This window comes from Microcaecilia unicolor, chromosome 5 (assembly GCF_901765095.1).
Source record: "Microcaecilia unicolor chromosome 5, aMicUni1.1, whole genome shotgun sequence".
NCBI lineage: Eukaryota > Metazoa > Chordata > Amphibia > Gymnophiona > Siphonopidae > Microcaecilia > Microcaecilia unicolor.
This window is the reverse complement of record NC_044035.1, coordinates 235840447-235859787: the sequence shown is the minus strand read 5'-3', so window position 1 is coordinate 235859787 and position 19341 is coordinate 235840447. Positions and strand designations below refer to the sequence as shown.

Below are 19341 nucleotides of genomic sequence, written 5' to 3'. Positions count from 1 at the left end.
TGTACATTATTATGTTTTATTCACTTTATTGTTTGTAAGCCACATTGAACTTGAGTCTATTTCGGGCTAATGTGGGGTATAAATGTCATTAATAAATAAATAATAAATAAATAGTGTGCACTAATGATTAGGGTGTGCTAAATGCTAAGAAGCCCATGAGAATAAAATGGGCTTCTTGGCATTTAGTGCGTGCTAAACAGGGGCCTAGCCAGACCTCGAGGTGGAAGGGGGCCAGAGCCCAAGGTGGCGGGGGTACATTTTGTTCTGCTCCCCCCTCCGCCGCTCCCCTCCACCACCTCGCTGACCACCTCTACCGCCTCGCCACCCTGCTGCTCCACACCCATTGCTGCCGCTGTACATATCTCGGCTGGCGGGGGTCCCCAAATCCCGCCAGCTGAAGCACTGCCGCCGCAAATACTAAAAGGAGCATGCCAGACGTGAGGGGAAGAGAGAGCAGGGCAGGCAATGTGGCGGCACTGGAGACCTTCGCTGGACAAAGATGTCAGCTGGCGGGAGTTGTGGATCCCCACCAGTCAAATCAAGGGGCCAGAGTAAATTGGGGGGGGGGGGGGGTAGGCCCCCATGGCCCCACATAGCTATGCCACTGATACTAAATCCATGGCATTAACGCATCTTAGTAGAAAGGAGTCATCTTTCATACGCCTGCTCAGAAACTGTGCTCCCTGCATGACTACCATTTAATTTTGACAGCTTCTTCCTGCACCTGTTTTGAACTTACTAGACAAATCACATTTTATTTCTGGCACCTTTTCTTTGGAATCAGCTACCCTGTTGTGGTAGGGCTGAATCCTCCCACAATGATCGAAAACCTATTTGTTCACATTAGCATTTCCAGGATGTTAATTTTAATCAATTGTGCTTAACCTGCAGACACATGACTCAGAAAGCTTTTGTTTGGGGGGGGGGGGGCGCATTGTTTTTGCTTACTGCTCTCTGTCCTCTTGTTTGTTGGAGTTCCTTTCGATGTTTTTATTTGTAACCCGCTACAAATAAATAAGCATAAAATTCGGAAACTTCTGGAGTGACCAGACTGATGTAATGTAATAGGAGCTGAACCTGTTATGTCAATCCTTGCTGTGGATGTTCTCTACTCTGACTAACTTCTAGAGGGAACCCTTTAAGGCTCTGAAGTTTGGGACTGGAGAGGTTTTCTTTGGCGTTTGAGGATGCAAGGGAGCAGAAGGGAACTGCCTCTTTCCCTGGCAAAGGGAGGAGATCTGAAGAGGCAGCCTGTAGGACTGCAATTTTCAACCAGTGTGTTGCACATTGGTGTGCTGCAGCTGCTCCCCAGGTGTGCCGTGGGAGTTGGGCCAGCTTAATTTATGACAGAATGGACTGTTTTTCTGTCTCTAGCAGTCGGTGGCAAGAAGCAGCGATTCATTCAGCCTGCTTTCTCCAACTCTAGAGCCGTTCTCTCTGACGTAACTTCAGGTTTCCACAAAAGTGGGAAGCATCAGAGAGAAGGTTCTGTGGTTGGCACGAGCATGCTGTTATGAAGTCACTGCTCGCTGCTGTCAATTGCTAGAGACAAGAAAACTTTTAAAAGGAACACAGTGGGGGGGGGGGGGGGGGGGGGGGGGGAGGGATTAATAGAGACAAGGGGAGATGCTTGGTTGCCAGAGGGGACAAGAAGGAGAGATGCTAAACTATTTTTGTGGTTGTGGGGGGAAGAGAAGGTAAATGCTCGACTATTTATGAGAGTGGGGGGGGGGGGGACGCTGGACTAATTGTGAGGGTGGGGGAAAGAGAAGGTAAATGCTGGACTTTGTGATGGGAAGAAGGTAAAATACTGGACTGAGTAGAAGGGGAAGAAGGTTAAATGATGGACCATATATGGAGGTGCAGTGGGGGGGGGGGGGGGGGGGGTAAAATGCTGGATGATGTATGAGGGTGGGAGGGGGAGGGGGAAGAAGGTAAAATGCTGGACTATATGTAGGGGTGTGCCTTGACAATTTTAGCGCCATGTGTGCCCTGAGATGAAAAGGGTTGACATCTCTGCTCTAGGACATCCAGCCTGAATGTGAGGGACCAAACCTTGGTGTATCCCTAACATTTGAGGAGGATTGTTTGAGAAGTTGTGTTCTAAGAGACTTTTGATCATTTTGGTTTTGGGGAAAAGTAATTTAGCTAGCACATTTGCTTATTTCCGATCTGACGAAGAAGGGCAACCTTCGAAAGCTAATCAAGAAATGTATTAAGTTATGTCCAATAAAAAAAGTATCATCTTATTTTCTTTTCCATGTTTTATTTTGTTTGACTTCTATTGATAACCTTAAGAGTGGACTAACACGGCTACCACACTCCTCTACTTAAGTTAGTTTGGAATTTTCATGTGAGTCAGTCATGAGGACCTTAAACATCTGTTCCCCTGTCCACCAAAACCCCTTAATTTATTTGTTTTTAACTTTTCTCTTTGTGTACCTTCTGGGGCAAACACTCACTCCACATGTATTCTGTTTTTATAATAAGTTCCTTAATAATTAACCCATTTTTTTTTTTTTTACAAAGCAGCACTAGTGGTCTCCTCCACTATGTCTGTGTGCCAGCACTGAGCTTGAAACCAGACTCCCTGCTGCCTGGACTCAGCTGGAGAATAGTTATTGGGCCCTCAGTGATCAGTCTTCAGTCTATAACCTCAGGCCTCAGCACTTCCCCCACCTCCCCACAAACAGACACAGGAGCCAGCACAGTCTGTGCATACTCAAGCCCAGGTAAAATAACAAAGGTTTTAATTATGTGTAATGTTGGTGGGCTACTGGGTGGAGGTAAAAAGGTTTATTATTATATTTAATGTTGGTGGTGCCCAGCGTTAAAATAATTTAAAAAATGTTTTGCATTTAATGTTGGTGGGGTCTGGGCGGGGATGGGCTCAGTAGTTGTGTATTTCATGTTGGTGGGTTTTTAGGTGGGGATGGTCTCTGCAGTGCCCAGGTTAAATTTTTTTTTTAAGTTTTATATTTAATGTAGGCAGGTTTCTGGTTGGGGGTGGGCTTTGCAGTGCCCAGGACATTAAAAAAACAAAAGGTTTTATATTTAATGCTGGTGTGCTTTAGGGTCGGGGGGGGGGGGGGGGGGGGGGAGAAGATTGGGAAGAGCAGAGGAGATGCCAGACCATGGGAAGATGGGTAGGGGGTAGGACAGGGCTGATGCTAGGCTACAGGGAGGGGTGGGGCAGGGTAGGGTAGAGGTACAGGGATGGATGGGTGGGTAGGGAAGGGATGGGAAAGAAAAGGAAGGGCTGATGCCAGGCTACGGGGATGGGGGGAGGTAAGGGAAGAGAACGGAAAGGAAGGGCTGATGCTGGGCTACAGGGATGGTTTATGTTTATGTGGTTTATGTTGATGTTGGGGAGACTTATTAGAAATCCATCATCCAGAGCATTCTAAGGTATTATTTTAGTTAGTCTCACTCACACACACACAAGGAGTGACACAGGCTGCACATACTGCAGCAGGACATGTTTAGCCACTCCTACCCTAGCTGAAATAATATTTAACCATCTTCTGACCTCATGTGCAACTTTCTTTTACTTTCCATCTCCTCTTAGTCACTTACTTATCTATGTGTTCCATCTTTGCTTATACCCTTCACTGTCATTTAAAATGTTCTATTATGTATTGTGTTGAAATTGTAAGTAGTATACTATGCCATACTTTGTATTGTTATTTGAATATTTTTACTGCTGTAATTGTCTATTGCTCATGTTTGATTTATTCTTATTGTACACTGCCTTGAATGAATTCCTTCAAAAAGGTGGTAAATAAATCCTAATAAATAATAAAATATATACATTTTATAGAATCCCCAGAAACACTACCTATAGGTATATACATAGTGTCCACCCAAAATGTCAGGTCTAGCTACCCACTGGCACAAGCCCACCCCTTTCCGAAACCCCCTTCCTTCTGGATCCTTTACAGGAAGCCTGATCCCTGGTCTCAGGTAAGGAGCCCAACCAATGGTTAAGTGGGGGAAGGGCTCGTCTCTAATTAGTTTATGGCTATTCACGTACTGCAATTTTGCAGGAGCGTTAAACATTTACAACGTCGCGTGAAAAAGACAAACACAGGGGAAAAGAACTCCAATGACAAGACAGAGAGGAAAAAAGCACAGGTGCTTTTTTTCTCTATCTGATTTTTTGATTGGATTTTTTTTTCTCATTTGGTTTTATTAACACGATAGATACGACTCCTTTAATTAGTGTGGGTGGCTGCAATTGTACGAAAGTGACGTGAGAGTCCCGAAAACGGGAAGTAGCTGTTGATCTTATGCCTCATTCACAGAAAGCCGAGTTGAAAGAGAGCTTCGAGCTGTTAGTATGTGGACTGAAGCTATCTTAAGAGCAGAAGCTGGAGCGCTGCTGGCAGAGCCGATGACCACATGCTAGAGAGCTTGCCACCGGAATGGAAATGCAGTTCTTGTAAGAGGAAGTTCGCATTTTACAATTGTACTTTTAGTATGAGAGCTGTCTCCTTAGCTGGGTGCCCGTTTCTCTGTGTCTTGGTGTCTGCCTGCCTGCCTCTTATCTGATCCTCTTATCTTTAATGTCTAACTTTGATCTCCCAATCCTAGGGGAGGCAGAAGGCAGCTGAGACAGGCTTTGCGGATTTTGGGCTGGATGTTAGCCATCATAGTCTGGCGGAATTGCTTTGTCCCAGGTAAGATTTTTTTAAAGATATGCTTTTACTTTATCTTTCCTCTGGAGAGCTGTCTCTTTGTTGCTGGTATATGCAGTGTTTAAAATACATATTTGTGCTTCTTGTTTTTTACTACCATCCTTGGCAAAGCAGAACAATAGTAACTGTATTCTGGAAGTTAATTAACATGAATATTGTTATATTTGCTTTTGTCAAATTGAATTCCGGACTTGAATTATACGAGTTTATCTTGTTGGGCAGACTGGATGGATCGTACAAGTCTTTATCTGCCGTCATCTACTATGTTATGTTAGACCTACTTAGTGGAAATATTGTTATTGTGCACTGAACTTTCAAACTTTTTTTTAATGGTTTATTAAGCAGAGAAACTGATTGTGGATAGAGACTGCTAGTGTAACAGCTCTATATCAGACTCCGGTTTCTTCTGTTTCTCACTGTTGTGCCAGACTGACAGGCTACCTACCTGTTAGAGCTCTGGGCTATAACCTTTTTGAATTCCAGTGCTCTTTCCTTTGCTGTAACATCTCATTTGTATTTCTCATGTGGACTCGATTATTAAGCATGTCTTTGGTATTAAACCTCCCAATGTCTTCTAGTAACATAGTAAATGATGGCAGATAAAAACCTGTATGGTTGATCCAGTCTGCCCAGCAAGATAAAGGGAAATGGGACTTAATATACTGCCTTTCTGAGGGGTGTGTGTGTGTTTTTTTTTTTTTTTTTGCAACTACATTCAAAGTGGTTTACATATATTCAGGTATTTATTTTGTACCAGGGGCAATGGAGGGTTAAGTGACTTGCCCAGAGTCACAAGGAGCTGCAGTGGGAATTGAACTCAGTTCCCCAGGATCAAAGTCCACTGCACTAACCACTAGGCTACTCCTCATTGTGTATGGTATGTGATACTTCGTATGTATACCTGATCTTGCCATTTTCTGTTGCCAAATCTATTCAGCCACGATCAGGGCACTGACCTCCTATTTACTTTTCTTTTCCTCTCAATTCATTAATTTCCAGAATGGCACCCTTCCATCGCTTTATTTCCTTTAACCAAGTCCTGTCTCTTCAGGAGATAGTAACCAGTTTTATACCAGGACCTCTTCTGGTACATACATATTACCCGGTGATGTGACCTGGTGTTGTCACTGCCAGAGAAAAGATGTTGGGCTCAAGGCACAGAGTATGACACATCTTATGTTCTGTATCACAAAAGAATTGACCATCGCTTTGCTAGAGTCAGTTACATTTATATTCATTTTTAGTTTTGGCTATATTATTGTATTTGTAAGTTTTCCTTTTGTCTTTTCATCCCTCTCATCTCAAACCCATTATTAATATTTTTAATGTAAAGCATGTAGATATATTATATGCAGTATATAATGTAGTATATCAAATACATTTGAACCATCTTTTAGTCACCTTATCTCTCTTTAATGACTACTTACACATCCAAAATCTAATTTCCTCAGTCAATTAATTTACATGGAGGGGTATTTTCTGAACAGGAAAGACAGTAATTTTCAATTTGAATAGGAAACAAGGTCATTTTTTTCCAAAAAAGAAAGTTTATCTTTTGTTTTTTATTTTTTTCGAAAATAGTTTTGAACAAGGTTTTGTGATTTGGATGCTTGTTTTTTGATCCATTTTTGAAAAAAAGTCAAAGTGCAAAATACACAAAATCAAACCATTGCAATGTAGGAGGAGCCAGCATTTTTAGTAGACTGGTCCCCCCAGGCATCCCAGGAAGGAAACAGGGCACCCTAGGGGGTACTGCTGTGGAATTCATAAAATGCTCCCAGGTACACATCTCACCATTGCTCCTTTATCTTGTCTGCTGAGCCCCCACAAAACCCACTACCCCCAAATGTACACAACTACCATAGCCCTTACTAGTGAAGGGGGCACTTATATGTGGGTACAGTGGGTTTCTGGTGAGTTTTGGAGGGCTCACATTTTCCTCCACAAGTGTAACAGGTAGGGGGAGGTAGAAGCCTGGGTCCACCTGTCTGCAGTGCACTGCACCCAACACTAGACTACTCCAGGGACCTGCATGCTGTTCTGATGGACCTGAGTATAACATCTGAGGCTGGCAAGCAATGTTTTAAATCACATTTTGGGGTGGGGGGTGGGTGGGAAGGGGTTAGTGACCACTGGGGGAGAAAAGAGAGGTCACCCCTCATTCCATCCAGTGGTCATCTGGTCATTTAGGCCACCTTTTTGTGCCTTATTCGTTGTAAAAACGGTCTAGCTCAAAACATGTTAGTTTCAGTCCTGGACAGTTTTGCTTTCTTCCATTATGGCTGAAAAATGTCCATGCTAGGAATGCCCAGATCCCACCCTTAACACGCCCCTTGTAATTTGAATGCACTTCTGACGGACTTCATAGAAAAACATCTAAAAATTTGGTTTTCAAAATACCAATTTGGATGTTTTTGTGAGGAAAAACGTTCAAATGCAGATTTATGACACTTTTTAGACGTTTTTCTCTTTTGAAAATGAACTCCATGGTAACATAGTGGATGACGGCAGATAAAGACCTGTATAGCCCATCCAGTCTGCCCAATGAGATAAACTCATAGCATAAGGCAGAGGTTTCCAAACCTGGTCCTGGAGGCACCCCAGCCAGTCAAGTTTTCAGGATATCCACAATGAATATTCATAAGAGATTTTCATGCTCTGCCTCCACTGCATGCAAATCTAGTTCATGAATATTTATTGTATAACAATACTAAATCATGGATTTAACAGTGCTGCTAACCTTACTGGAGAGTTATGGCTCAGGTAGATTTTAATGTATAATTGCCTAAATGTATTAATAAAGCTGTTTAGTTTTATTTGTGGATATCCTAAAAACCTGGCTGGCTGGGGTGCCTCCAGGACCAGGTTTGGGAATCTCTGGCATAAGGTATGATGTGATACTATATATACATACTTGATCTTGATTTGTCCTTGCCATTTTCAGGGCACAGACCATACAAGTCTGCCAGGTACTGGCTTTATTCCCCAACTATTGAAGTTATTATCAAAGCCCCACTCCAACCCATCCAGATCTGCCCAGCCATGATCAGGGCACAAGCCGTAGAAGTCTGCCCGGCACTGCCTTTGTTTCCCAATTACTGGAGTTGCCATGTAAGCACCGCTAAGTTTGTTTGGTTCCATTCTCTTTCCATACAGGATTCCTTTGTGTTTATCCCACACATTTTTGAATTCTGCTACCATTTTCATCTCCACTACCTCCAGTGGCAGGGCATTCCAGGTATGGTATCTAATACCACCCTCTCTGTGAAAGTACTTCCTGATGTTATTCCTTGGTTGCCTACCCCGCCCGCAATCTCAGTTCATGTCCTCTAGTTCTATCACCTTCCCACCTCTAGAAAAGGTTTTTGTATAATGATACCTTTCAAATATTTGTCTGTATCATATCACTCCTATTTCTCCAAGGAATACATCTTCAGATCATAGGAGCCAGATCTGTGGGTGCTTGAGTGCCCCTAATATTAAGCAAACTCTTTTATTATTTATTTAGATTTTGCTCACACCTTTTTCAGTAGTAGCTCAAGGTGAATTACATTCAGGTACACTGGATATTTCTCTGTCCCAGGAGGGTTCACAATCTAAGTTTGTACCTGAGGCAATGGAGGGTTAAGTGACTTGCCCAAGATCACAAGGAGCAGCAGCAGGATTTGAACCGACCACCTCTGGATTGCAAGACCGGTGCTCTAACCACTAGGCTACTCCTCCATGCCTATCCAGGAAAGGGTAATTTCTATTGGGTTTAACACCCCCTAATCATTTTGAAACGTTGGCTGCTGTGCTTCAGGTCATCAAGTCTCTTCTTATGTCTTGCAGCTCAAACCCCATTTGCACCAACTGAAATGTGGTGAAAATCCTGGTGCATACCCCTCTTGTTCTGTAACTACATGCGTAAATTCTAGGAACACTCCCGATCCACCCACGACACGCCTATTTCAGTGCCCCCTTTCGGACTCGTGCATAAAATTTAGGCACGGATCTGGCACCTAAATTTATGCAGGTAACCGCTAATTAAATCCAATTAGTGTTAATTGCTTGTTAGGATGTCAGTTATCGGTGCTAATTGGCTAGTTATTCAATTAAGTCACATGTGTAAACTGGGAAAGCATCATATATAGAATCTGGGGGGGTGGGGGGGGGGGGGGTAAAGGTTTTTCCAAATATTGAGCCCATCGGGTGCTCATTTAAACAGTATTTCTCTACTGAAGTATCTGTTGATTTCCAATGTGATCCCTTTGCAGTAACTGTCAGAGAAGGAATTTATAAGATTGTATGACTCCTGAAGCGGGCGTTCCACACTGAAACATAGCTCCTTGTCAGGTCCGTTTACAGTTGTTGCTTCAATAAACATTTATCATTTGGCTTCACCTTTGGAGTCTTCCCTTGGACTTTATTGGAAGGCTATTGCCCATTCTTTTGTTCTTGTCCTCATACATAGGGTTGTGTCTTCTTGTGTATTTATTTGTTACATTTGTATCCCACATTTTCCCACCTATTTGTAGGCTCAATGTGGCTTACATAGTACTGGAGAGGCATTTGCAGACTCTGGTGTGAACAAATACAAAGTGATGTTGTGGTAAGATAAAAGTTCATGTGGTACAGCCATATTAGGGAATCGTAGTATGGAGGAGTTGTGTTATGTCCATTACGTGCTTTAGTTTGGTTGTGTTGCAGAGATCAGGCATTTAAGTTGGATCGGTAGAGTATGCCTTACTGCAGGATAACTGAGCGTGTTCAGTGATACTCTATTTTTAGCTGCATTAGCGCCTAATGCAGCTTAATAAGAGGGCTCCTACGAGACATAAGGAAGAGAAGTCATGCATATATTTTAGAGGCCACTGGTGAAATATCACAGGGATGTGATATTTATTACTCACCTTTCCAAGTTGATTTATTTATGACATTTTCCCGAACAATTTCGAGTTCGATGTGGCTAACAAGCTAAAAAGAAGTCATTACGTAATATGAAACACAATACATAAACTCACACACAGTAAGGAAAGAATTGTAAATATATGAAGAATTCAATAATAAAGCATAAGGGGGAGATTAGGCACCAGGATCAATTGACAGAAATTTTTTGAAAAGGAAAGATTTCAAAACCTTCCGAAAAACCAAATAATCATGTTGAGATCTTATATTTTTCGGCAAGGAATTCCACCATTTAGTACCTTGGTATGAAAAAGTAGCTGAATACATATAGATTTATAAACTACTTTCTTACAGGTAGGAAAATGAAGATGCAGGTAGACTCTTGCACCAAAGATTGCATTGCGAGAAGGCAAAGTTGCAAGGGGCAAAATATAGTCGGGGGCAATACCATACAAAATCTGAAATATGAGAGCATAGAGTTTGAATACAATCCTGGCCCTAATGGGAAGTCAGTGCAAAGGAGTAGCACTCTCAAAGCGTGGTACATGCATGAAAAGTCTAGCCTCAGTATTTTGTGCAGTTTGCAGTTTCCTTAAGATACATTCTGTACACCCTGCATAGACAGAATTAAAATCTGACTGTTTCCGATTTATTGAATTGTTTATATCCATTATGCTACACTTTATTTAAAAAAAATTTTTGTATGCAACCAATCGTTTATCTACTTTGGCGCTTGCCACGATGTGTTATTGTAAGCCACATTGAGTCTGCAAATAGGTGAGAAAATGTGGGATACAAATGCAACAAATAAATAATCAAACTGGGTCAAAAGAAGAGATTGGACAAGTAATCTGAAAATATCAGTTGACAAAAAAGGGCCTAATGTGCTTCAGCTTCCAAAGTAATTTTAAAAGATTTAGGAGCTCTTTTACAGTGGCGGTAAGCCCAATGCGGGCTTATCACTGAAAGGAGAGGAATGGAAGGGTGCTGGAAAGAATGGTGGGGATGAACTGGGGGTCCCTGAACTTTGGGAGAGGGGTGCTACGGGGTCCACACAACCCAAAGGCTGGGAATTTGTTTTGTGGAGTATTAGACATCTTCCTGTCATCATCCATTTATTTAGATTTTGCTCACACCTTTTTCAGTAGCAACTCAAGGTGAGTTACATTCAGGTACACTGGATATTTCTCTGTCCCAGGAGGGCTCACAATCTAAGTTTGTACCTGAGGCAATGGAGGGTTAAGTGACTTGCCCAAGATCACAAGGAGCAGCAGTGAGATTTGAACTGGCCATCTCTGGATTGCAAGACCAGTGTTCTAACCACTAGGCCACTCCTCCACTCCATTGTATGTTTATCAGCCATTGATCTAAAACTGGGATAGGGACAAATGTTGACACCCAACCTTCTTAACCAATGAACTCCCACAAGTTTTACTGATCTATTGAAGCCTACAGTTAGAGAAATAAAAACAAGTAACTCAGAGAACAAAAGTAGGACTTAGTTTTGAATATTAGAGTGATTTCTTCCTGCCCCAAAATAACTGGTCAAAAATTTCAAGGAATTGATAGCTTCAGATTGAAATGATAGTTCAGGTTCTGGGACTTTCCCTGTTGGAAATTCCCACCAAAGCATGGTATAGGAGCTTACATTGTTGTTATTGTACATGTGGTAAGGGAAGGTGGAACTGCTGTTCTGTGTGGTAGAGAGCATGATGTTATATCTGTGTATGAAAGAAGAGCAAGACTTAGGGGTGATTGTGTCAGATGATCTCAAGATGACCAAACAGGTAGAAAAGGTGATGGTCAAAGGCAGAAGGATGCTCGGGTGCATACGGAAAGGAATGGCCAGCAGAAGAAAAGAGATGATAGTGCCCTTGCATAAGTCTCTGGTGAGGCCCCATTTAGAATACTGTGTGCAATTCTGGAGCCTGCACCTACAGAAAGATATAAACAGGATGGAGTCGGTCCAGAGGGCGGCTACAAAACTGGTCAGTGATCTCTGTCTTAAAGGGTATGGGGACAGACTTTTCAATATGAGAGGGGATATGATAGATGTTTAAATACCTCTGTGGCATTAATGTACAGGAGGTGAGCCTCTTTCAAATGAAGGAAAACTCTGGAATGAGGGCATAGAATGAAATTAAGTGGTTTATAGGCTTAGGAGTAATCTGAGGAAATACTTTTTCACAGAAAGGGTGGTGAATGCATGGAATCACCTCCCAGTGGAGGCGGTGGAAATGAGGACTATGTCTGAATTTAAGAAAGCATGGGACAGGCATGTGGGATCTCTAAGGGAAAGGAGGAGATAGTGATTTGCTGTGGATGGGCAGACTGGATGGGCCATTTGGTTCTTATCTGCCATCATGTTTCTATGTGATAGAGAAGGTAACATTGTTACGTGTGGTAGAGATGGCTACATCTTTGCTATATATTCATTAATAGTAGGTGCTTCTGATTAGAGAATGACATGGGGACAAAGTTTGTCCCCATCCCCACGGTTACTGCAGTTCCCCGTCCCCATGTCATTCTCTACTTCCGATTCAGCCAAAAAGTTTTCAATTCGATCGCTCATATGAATTGATTTTTCAATTTGATTCAGTTCTTTAAGGCTACTATGGAAATTAATAGATTAGATGTGTTATATTTATGTGAAGTCAATAGTTTTATTAACAAATTTCACCATATAGTTTGTCAGCACCAATTGAACAAGGACTAACTGTAATATGAACAACTTTTTATTTTGAGCATGTAGTCTTACATAATGTCAAAAGCAAAGTTAGGTTGGGTCCTACATCTTCCAGTTTTTATTGAAAAAAATCAATTTGTCCTCTTTGGCTGGCTTCAAACAACTGTATTTTGCAGCTATAATTTGTCCAGTAGTAGAAAAAATTCTTCCCAATGGCACAGAAGTCGCTGGCATACACAGTTTACTTCTGTGCAAGCTGGTTCAACAGCCACAATTTCCCTTGCCTTTGCTGCCAGAAACTGAAAACATCACCGCCAGTTTCTAATGGATCTTCATGTTGTTTATAGCAGGCACGTTCTGCACTGCATCTGATTTGAATATCGCTGCCAAAGTCTGGCTTTCTTAGCTGCAACATTGGTCTCTTCCACTGATTCCCAGAAACTGTGTTTGTGTTGTCAAGGTTTATCCACATCCTGTGTTCCAAGATCTGCAACAGTTGACAATGTGTGAGTGATTTCAAATTTCATTCTCCACTGAGGCTGGCAACAGTACATCAGTAGTTTTGCATTTTTATGGTCTCTTGAGTTGCAACTGCAATAACATCTGATAACTTCACTATAGGTTGACTTGAATCTCGGATCCACGAAACTGCTTAATCTATATAAATTATCAAATAATATATATTGAAATCTATGCAGTAAACTTTCTTTTACATTACATTGGGATTTATAGCCCACTAACAGTTCTAAGCAGATTCCAGTCAAAGAAGCCAAAACAAACTTCTAGGAAACTGTGCTATCTAAATAAATACATTTTCTAAATAGATAACATTTTCAAAATAACACATAAGATTGAGCTAAGGAAAACAACCCCGCAACACTGCAACATCTTTCCAAAGACGCATTCCCTGAATTGCCAATAACTTGTCAAAAATACCTAGCCTTTTTCTCCCTTTAACATTAGGAAATGTGAAAAAATTGTCACTAGTACGCCGTTGGACTCTATTTAAAGAAGCAAAACAAAAGTGCGCAAGCATGAAATTTGAAATGTGCCCTCACAACACTTTATAAAGAATACAAGCCAGTATAAATAATAATCTGGCAATAATTAGTAGCCAGTGATTTTTAAAATATAAAAGGAGGATATGATCGAACTTAGACCAAATATTAATCTAACAACCATATTCTGCACCGTTTGCAGTCTCCTTAACAAACCCTTCGAGCATCCTAAATAAATCAAGTTACAGTAGTCCAAGCTTGATAGCAACAAGGAGTGAACTAATTGTTCATAGTGATTAGTGTCAAAAAAATTCCAAATAGTAGAGGTTTTTTTTTCATTAAAAAGAAGCATTTTTGACTACATGATTTACCTGTGGTTCTAAAGAAATCGAAATATCAATATAAGCCCTCAACATCTTCAGCTCTTCTTTCAGGTGAGCGATAACTTTCAAATTTGCTGATTCTGTATCCTCAGTAACAGAATCCGTTTCAATTTCATCATCAACGTCAATGTCTTCTGCCTCTCCTGATTCTTCACCATATATTGTATCAATCAAACTAATCAGGTGGATGAACAACAGACACTGTAACATAACTGTTCTCCAGATGCAGTTGTCGTGGCTTGTTCAAAGACCTGCAAGCCATCAACGAGTTTGTGGTCAGATCATAGTCATGTTCTGCAGACACAGCTTTCTTTGTGGTTTATTGTTGCTGCTGCTTAAAGCTAAACCAATAGGTTACTGCAATCCAACTGCTCATCCCAACTAGAGAGCTGCACGGCTTCCGTCCCCGCGGGAATCCCGCGGAACCCGCGGGATTCCCGTGGGGACGGAGGCAGTTCCTGCGGGGTTCCCGCGGGGATGGAAGCAGTTCTGCGGGGTTCCCGCGGGGACGGAGGCAGTTCCTGCGGGGTTCCCGTGGGGATGGAACCAGTTCTGTGGGCTTCCCGTGGAAGTGTAAGCTGCACCTGCACCAGCCTCTCATCTACCGAATTCCAATTTATTTGAGTGCTGTCTCCTCCTCCTCCTCCTCTTCTTCCTTGCTTTAACAGCATAAATGTGGAAAGTCTTCCATTAAGGAGGTGGTAGAGTCACAAATGATGACGGAATTCAAAAAGGCGTGGGATGAACACAGAGGATCCCTAATTAGAAAATGGAAGTTATATAAAAGCTAACCTTAAATGGCTGCATGTGTGTGGATATGTCAAGTGACACTTAGATGGTGACTCTGGCTGTGATGAATTAGAGCTGATACCTGGCAGACTTGTATGTTCTGTGTCTCATACATGGCAATCTGGTGTAGGATGGGCTGGAAAGGGCTTAGACAGCAACTTCAGTGGCTGGAACATGAGGACAGTGCTGGACAGACTTTTACGGTCTGCGTCCCACAAATGAGAACATGAATAGGCTGGAGTGGGCTTCGATGGCAACTCCAGCAGTTGGAACATAAGGATGGGGCCAGATAGACTTCTGTGGTCTTTGTTCCAGAAACACGAAAGAAAGACCATAATCAAGTATATAATATCACACTCGTTGATTTAATGATGAATTGATCATGAGTGTGAATATTGGCAGAGTGGATGGACCGTTCAGGTCTATTTGCTGTCACTTACTATGTTACTATTAATCCTCTTTGCTCCCAGGCTGGTGCACAGACCTCAGCTCTGACACAGGCACAAGAATCAGATGTCACCTGACCTACTGGCGCGTGCATGTGGAGGCCTCTCAGCACACACTGCCAGTGAATCAGAGACAAATCTTACATGTGTGCACCAGAGTGTTCCAAGTTCCAGCTTCCATTCCTTCCTTGCCTACAGTGCTGTGGCTCAAATCCAGAAAATCCCAACATAAGTACTGTTCCGACGTGTTTTCACATTAGCAGCCAGTTTTTTCACTGCCATTCCCAACGTTTCTTGAGCTCTTTTCAGACTTTCAGTGAGTATAACACTGTGATGGAAAATGCTGACGATATCACAGAATTTATTAACGATGTCATGGATTGCTGGATGAGACTGCAGCCCATCCTCCACACATAGCTGCAGTAATTGCGAGTGTACAGATTCCTTTTCAAATAAACTTTTTTTTTTATTAACATGGTATTATCGGTAACAATTGCAAATTTTTTGCCTTCTAATTTCCATTTCTTCATTGCACTTTCCATAGCATCTGCTACATTGTCACCTGTATGTCTCTCTGGCATGTACTGTGTATCCAGCATAACATTTATTCTTGAAAGTAATCTATGCCATGTGCTGTGATTCTAATATAAGCTGCCAGGTTCTGCTGGTCCAGAGGTCTGTGGTAATGCTTACTTAGCTCAGACATTTTGAACTGACACAAAACGTAGATGTAATTCTAAATCCAAAATATGGTAAGCACAACGGAAATACAGGAAGCTCAATCCCTATACTTGAAAAATAAGGAGGAAAAGACCTTATTAAGACCTAAATCCACAATGGTGGGGCTGTGGCTACCTTTGTGTGTTTGGTCAAATAAGTCATCATCAGTCAGAAAAACATCCTGAAAAAAGGTTGTCTAGTAGATCAAAATTTCCAAACTGTAATTTTCAATCAAACTACTATTAACAACCAAAAAATGAAAAAAAAAATGTTACTTAGCTTGAGTTGCACAGCACAGTGGCCTTACTTCAATAGATCACCAAAACTTTTAAGTGATCGTCTTTGCAGGTATTCTTTAGTAATCCTTAGAATAACACCCAAAATGACTTCTACATTATGCATAAGATCCTTGTATTTTTTGGTTGACAAAATGTAGATGGACACTTTATCATATTTAGATTCAATCATTCTACCTAAAAGTTTGACTTGATGGCATGTCATAACCTCCGTTGAGAGCCTGAGAATAGGCCAAAAAGCCTTCAGCCTTAACAATGCTAAATGGTTGCATGACTTTAATAATAAAATACATGAGGGCAGTGTCAATTTTTTTTTTAATCTCCTGGCAGGAGTGACTTGTAGAAAAAAGGATGAAACCCTGACTTTAGAAGACTACTGATGCTTTAGGCTTTGTAGCTATAGATGCCTTCTTACAAGTGTCTTGCCTTGGAGATCCAAAAACTTAGCTTTATGATGTCTTTCAATGTGCTGCCAAATTACAGGTACCACAGCTGTGTTTAACTTTAACTTTTACTAGTTTCAGGATATTATGTACAAAGAGTATGTAGTGTATGCCTGACTTGCAAGGGGGTACTCCAGGACCAACTTAGGGAACACCTCAGTTGTTAAATGATGGGTAGTGAACCTAGTGTAAGACAAAGGCACAAAGCATCTGAAACTGTAATACTGTGCATTTTACACAGTGTCATTCTTGGCTCATTTGCCTTTCACTTAATAAAAGACACTAAACTGTCAAAAGTTGATAAAAATGTATTTAGTTAGTTTGGTAAATAGGCTATCAGAGCACTCCTTTGCTGAAATAACAGTGCTTGAGTGAAGAGGAGGAAACTGAAGGAGAGGTCGTGTAGCAAGAGAGAATGTAGAATAATAGGCAGAGAGAATGGAAGTTACAGGTTAAAAATGGGGAGGAGTAAGTGAATTTAACATGTGATATAGGAAAGAGTATAGTGAACAACTGCCAATATAAAGCCATAGTACTGGACATAGGAGAAAAAGAGATTGTGGGCTGGAAAGGGATGAAAGTACTTCACTTTCTCCATTTCTACCCCAGCCTGGAATAACTGAAGATTGTGTAAGCTCGATGGGCTAATTGAAAGACAGCTTGAGTGCCTTTTAGATCTGACTGGATAGATACTATTTATCAGTGTATTATTATCCACTGGAGTATCAATTCTGAAAATTTCATGAAATATCTGAATACATAAGAATAATCAATTGGATTTTATAACGCCTTCTTTATCCTAAAATTCTGTACCTTTTTAAAACTGTTGATCTTCTCCGGAAGCGAACAGGAGTAACCAACGAGTACACTGCTCCTGCAGGCCCCACAGCCTTCCCTCTGGCATATTCCCGCCTCTGCAGAAACAAGAAATTGCATCACTGGGAAGGCTGTGTGGCCAGTGTGAGCAGTGTCACTGGCTGCTCATGCTCGCTGCCGGCAAAGAACAGTTTGAAAAGGTACGCGGGGGCAATTGAGCTATCTAATTGTTTTTGTTTTTTTTTTAACAAATCGATTTGAATCAATTCACCCAAAAATGAATCGACAAATTGATTTGAATTGTGAGTTGGACAGCACTACTGAACACATAAAGAGATTCAAGAAAACACTTTTTCTGCCTGCTCTGGTCCTTCTCAAATATTTTGCTTTAGAACAGGGATAAATACCACAATGTTACCATGAAAATGGGTAGTATTTCAGGGAAAAAAAAGGACTATGGTGTGACAGACTAGAGACAGTATCATGAACATATGTATTCCATAGTGCCTCATGTGCAGCATTACTATCCAAGTACTGTACTATAGACCAATAACATGACCATGTAAATATTACTTCATGGTGAATCCATAACATTAGTCTGTGTATACTATATCTGAGTACCTATATCGTAGTGTGAGAGATTTTATGAGGATCTTATAAAAGTGGCCATTCAAATTGCAGATAAAATTTACCCCCCCCCCCCCACACACACACACATTTACTAAGCCATGCTAGCAGCTGCCATGCGCTAATGCCGACACAGCCTATTCACTTTGAATGTGCTGTGTCGGCATTGCTGAGTGGGTTAGTAAACAGGGAGGTTAATGTGAACTAGGGCAAAGTTGATGCTCATTGGGAAGAATAATTCAAATGATGCCTACTGTACATGATGCTAGGTTCCACATTAGGAGTTGCCTCCTATAACAAAGATCTAGGTGTCATTGTGGAGAAAATGTTGAGATCTTCTGCTCAGTGAGCAGCGATGGTGTCACAAATTCAGGGAATGTGAGCTTTTGGGCCATAGTCAGGACTGCGGCAGACAAGTCCCCTGGGCTGGCACAGGGCAGGAGTCAGAGCAAGAACCAAGACAGGACTGGGCAGGACAAGACAAGGCTAAACTAGGTAGGACTGAAGTAACAAGGTACGACAAACAAGACAAGGACCGGATCCAGACAAGGCAGTGAAAGCAAGGCAAAGGGCTAGAATTGGAACCCAGGCAGAACAAGGCAAGACTCTGAACCAGGTTAAAACCGGGTCCAGAACCCAGGCAGAACAAGGCAAGACACGGAACTAGGTTAAAACTGGGTCCAGAAAAGGCAAGGCAAGAACTGAATCGGGACAAGGCAAGGCTAGGCACAACCAGACAAAGCAAACAGGCAAGACAGAAGCTGGATCCAGACAAGACAAGGAGTGGAAGACAACAGGGCAAGAAATGAACCCAGATAGGAACAAGATACACAAACAAGGCCAGAACTGGGTTCAGGCAAGGCTAGGCAGGGCAAGAACTGGATCCAGACATGAGAAAAGATGACAAGACACCAGACACAGCAGACAAAGCAGGGCTGGAGCTAGGCAGAAACAGGGTAAGGCTGGAGCTAGGCAACAGGAACAAACAGAAGCAAAACTAAAGACAAGGCAAGAATAGAGTTTGGCTATCAGAGCAGGAGTGGAGCCAGGAACAGGGTTTGGCTATAGGAGCATAAGTCAGGAACTAGGCTTCAGGGACAAGACTCACAGGGACAAGGCTTCAGGAACAAGGTTATGTAGGAACAAGGCTTCAAGGACAAAATTCACAGGGACAAGGCTTCTGGGACAACACACAAAGGAAAAAGACTAGGCAGGAACTCAAGAGCAAGGTTTCAGGAACAGGGTTTGCAGGAGCAAGGCTTTCATGAACAAGGTTTGCAGGAGCAAGACCTCCAGTAACACGGTTCTGTTTCATATTTATTTTAGCTTATTTTTACCAATTTGCATGTTGGCATACTGCTTTGCAAAGCTCTCACTTTTTTTCTAGTTGAAAAGTGAGGTGAAGGAAGCTATTAGGGCTAAAAGAAACGCCTTCAGAAAATGGAAGAAGGAACCGTCTGAAAATAACAAGAAACAGCATAAGGAGTGTCAAAGCAAATGCAAGGCGCAGATTAAGAAGGCCAAGAGGGAGTATGAAAAAAAGATAGCATTAG

At 41.8% G+C, this 19341-nt stretch overlaps 1 protein-coding gene across 1 annotated transcript in view; it reads left to right on the top strand.

Moving 5' to 3' along the window:
- Positions 1-4190: 4190 nt before the first annotated feature.
- The window catches only part of LOC115470603 (T-lymphocyte activation antigen CD80-like), a 102334-nt gene continuing 87183 nt past the window's right edge, over positions 4191-19341 (top strand). The window contains exons 1-2 of the mRNA XM_030203899.1: positions 4191-4441; positions 4594-4679. Of these exons, the coding sequence (XP_030059759.1) occupies positions 4425-4441; positions 4594-4679 (103 nt within the window). The 5' untranslated portion in view covers positions 4191-4424. The remainder of the gene's footprint in view (positions 4442-4593; positions 4680-19341) is intronic.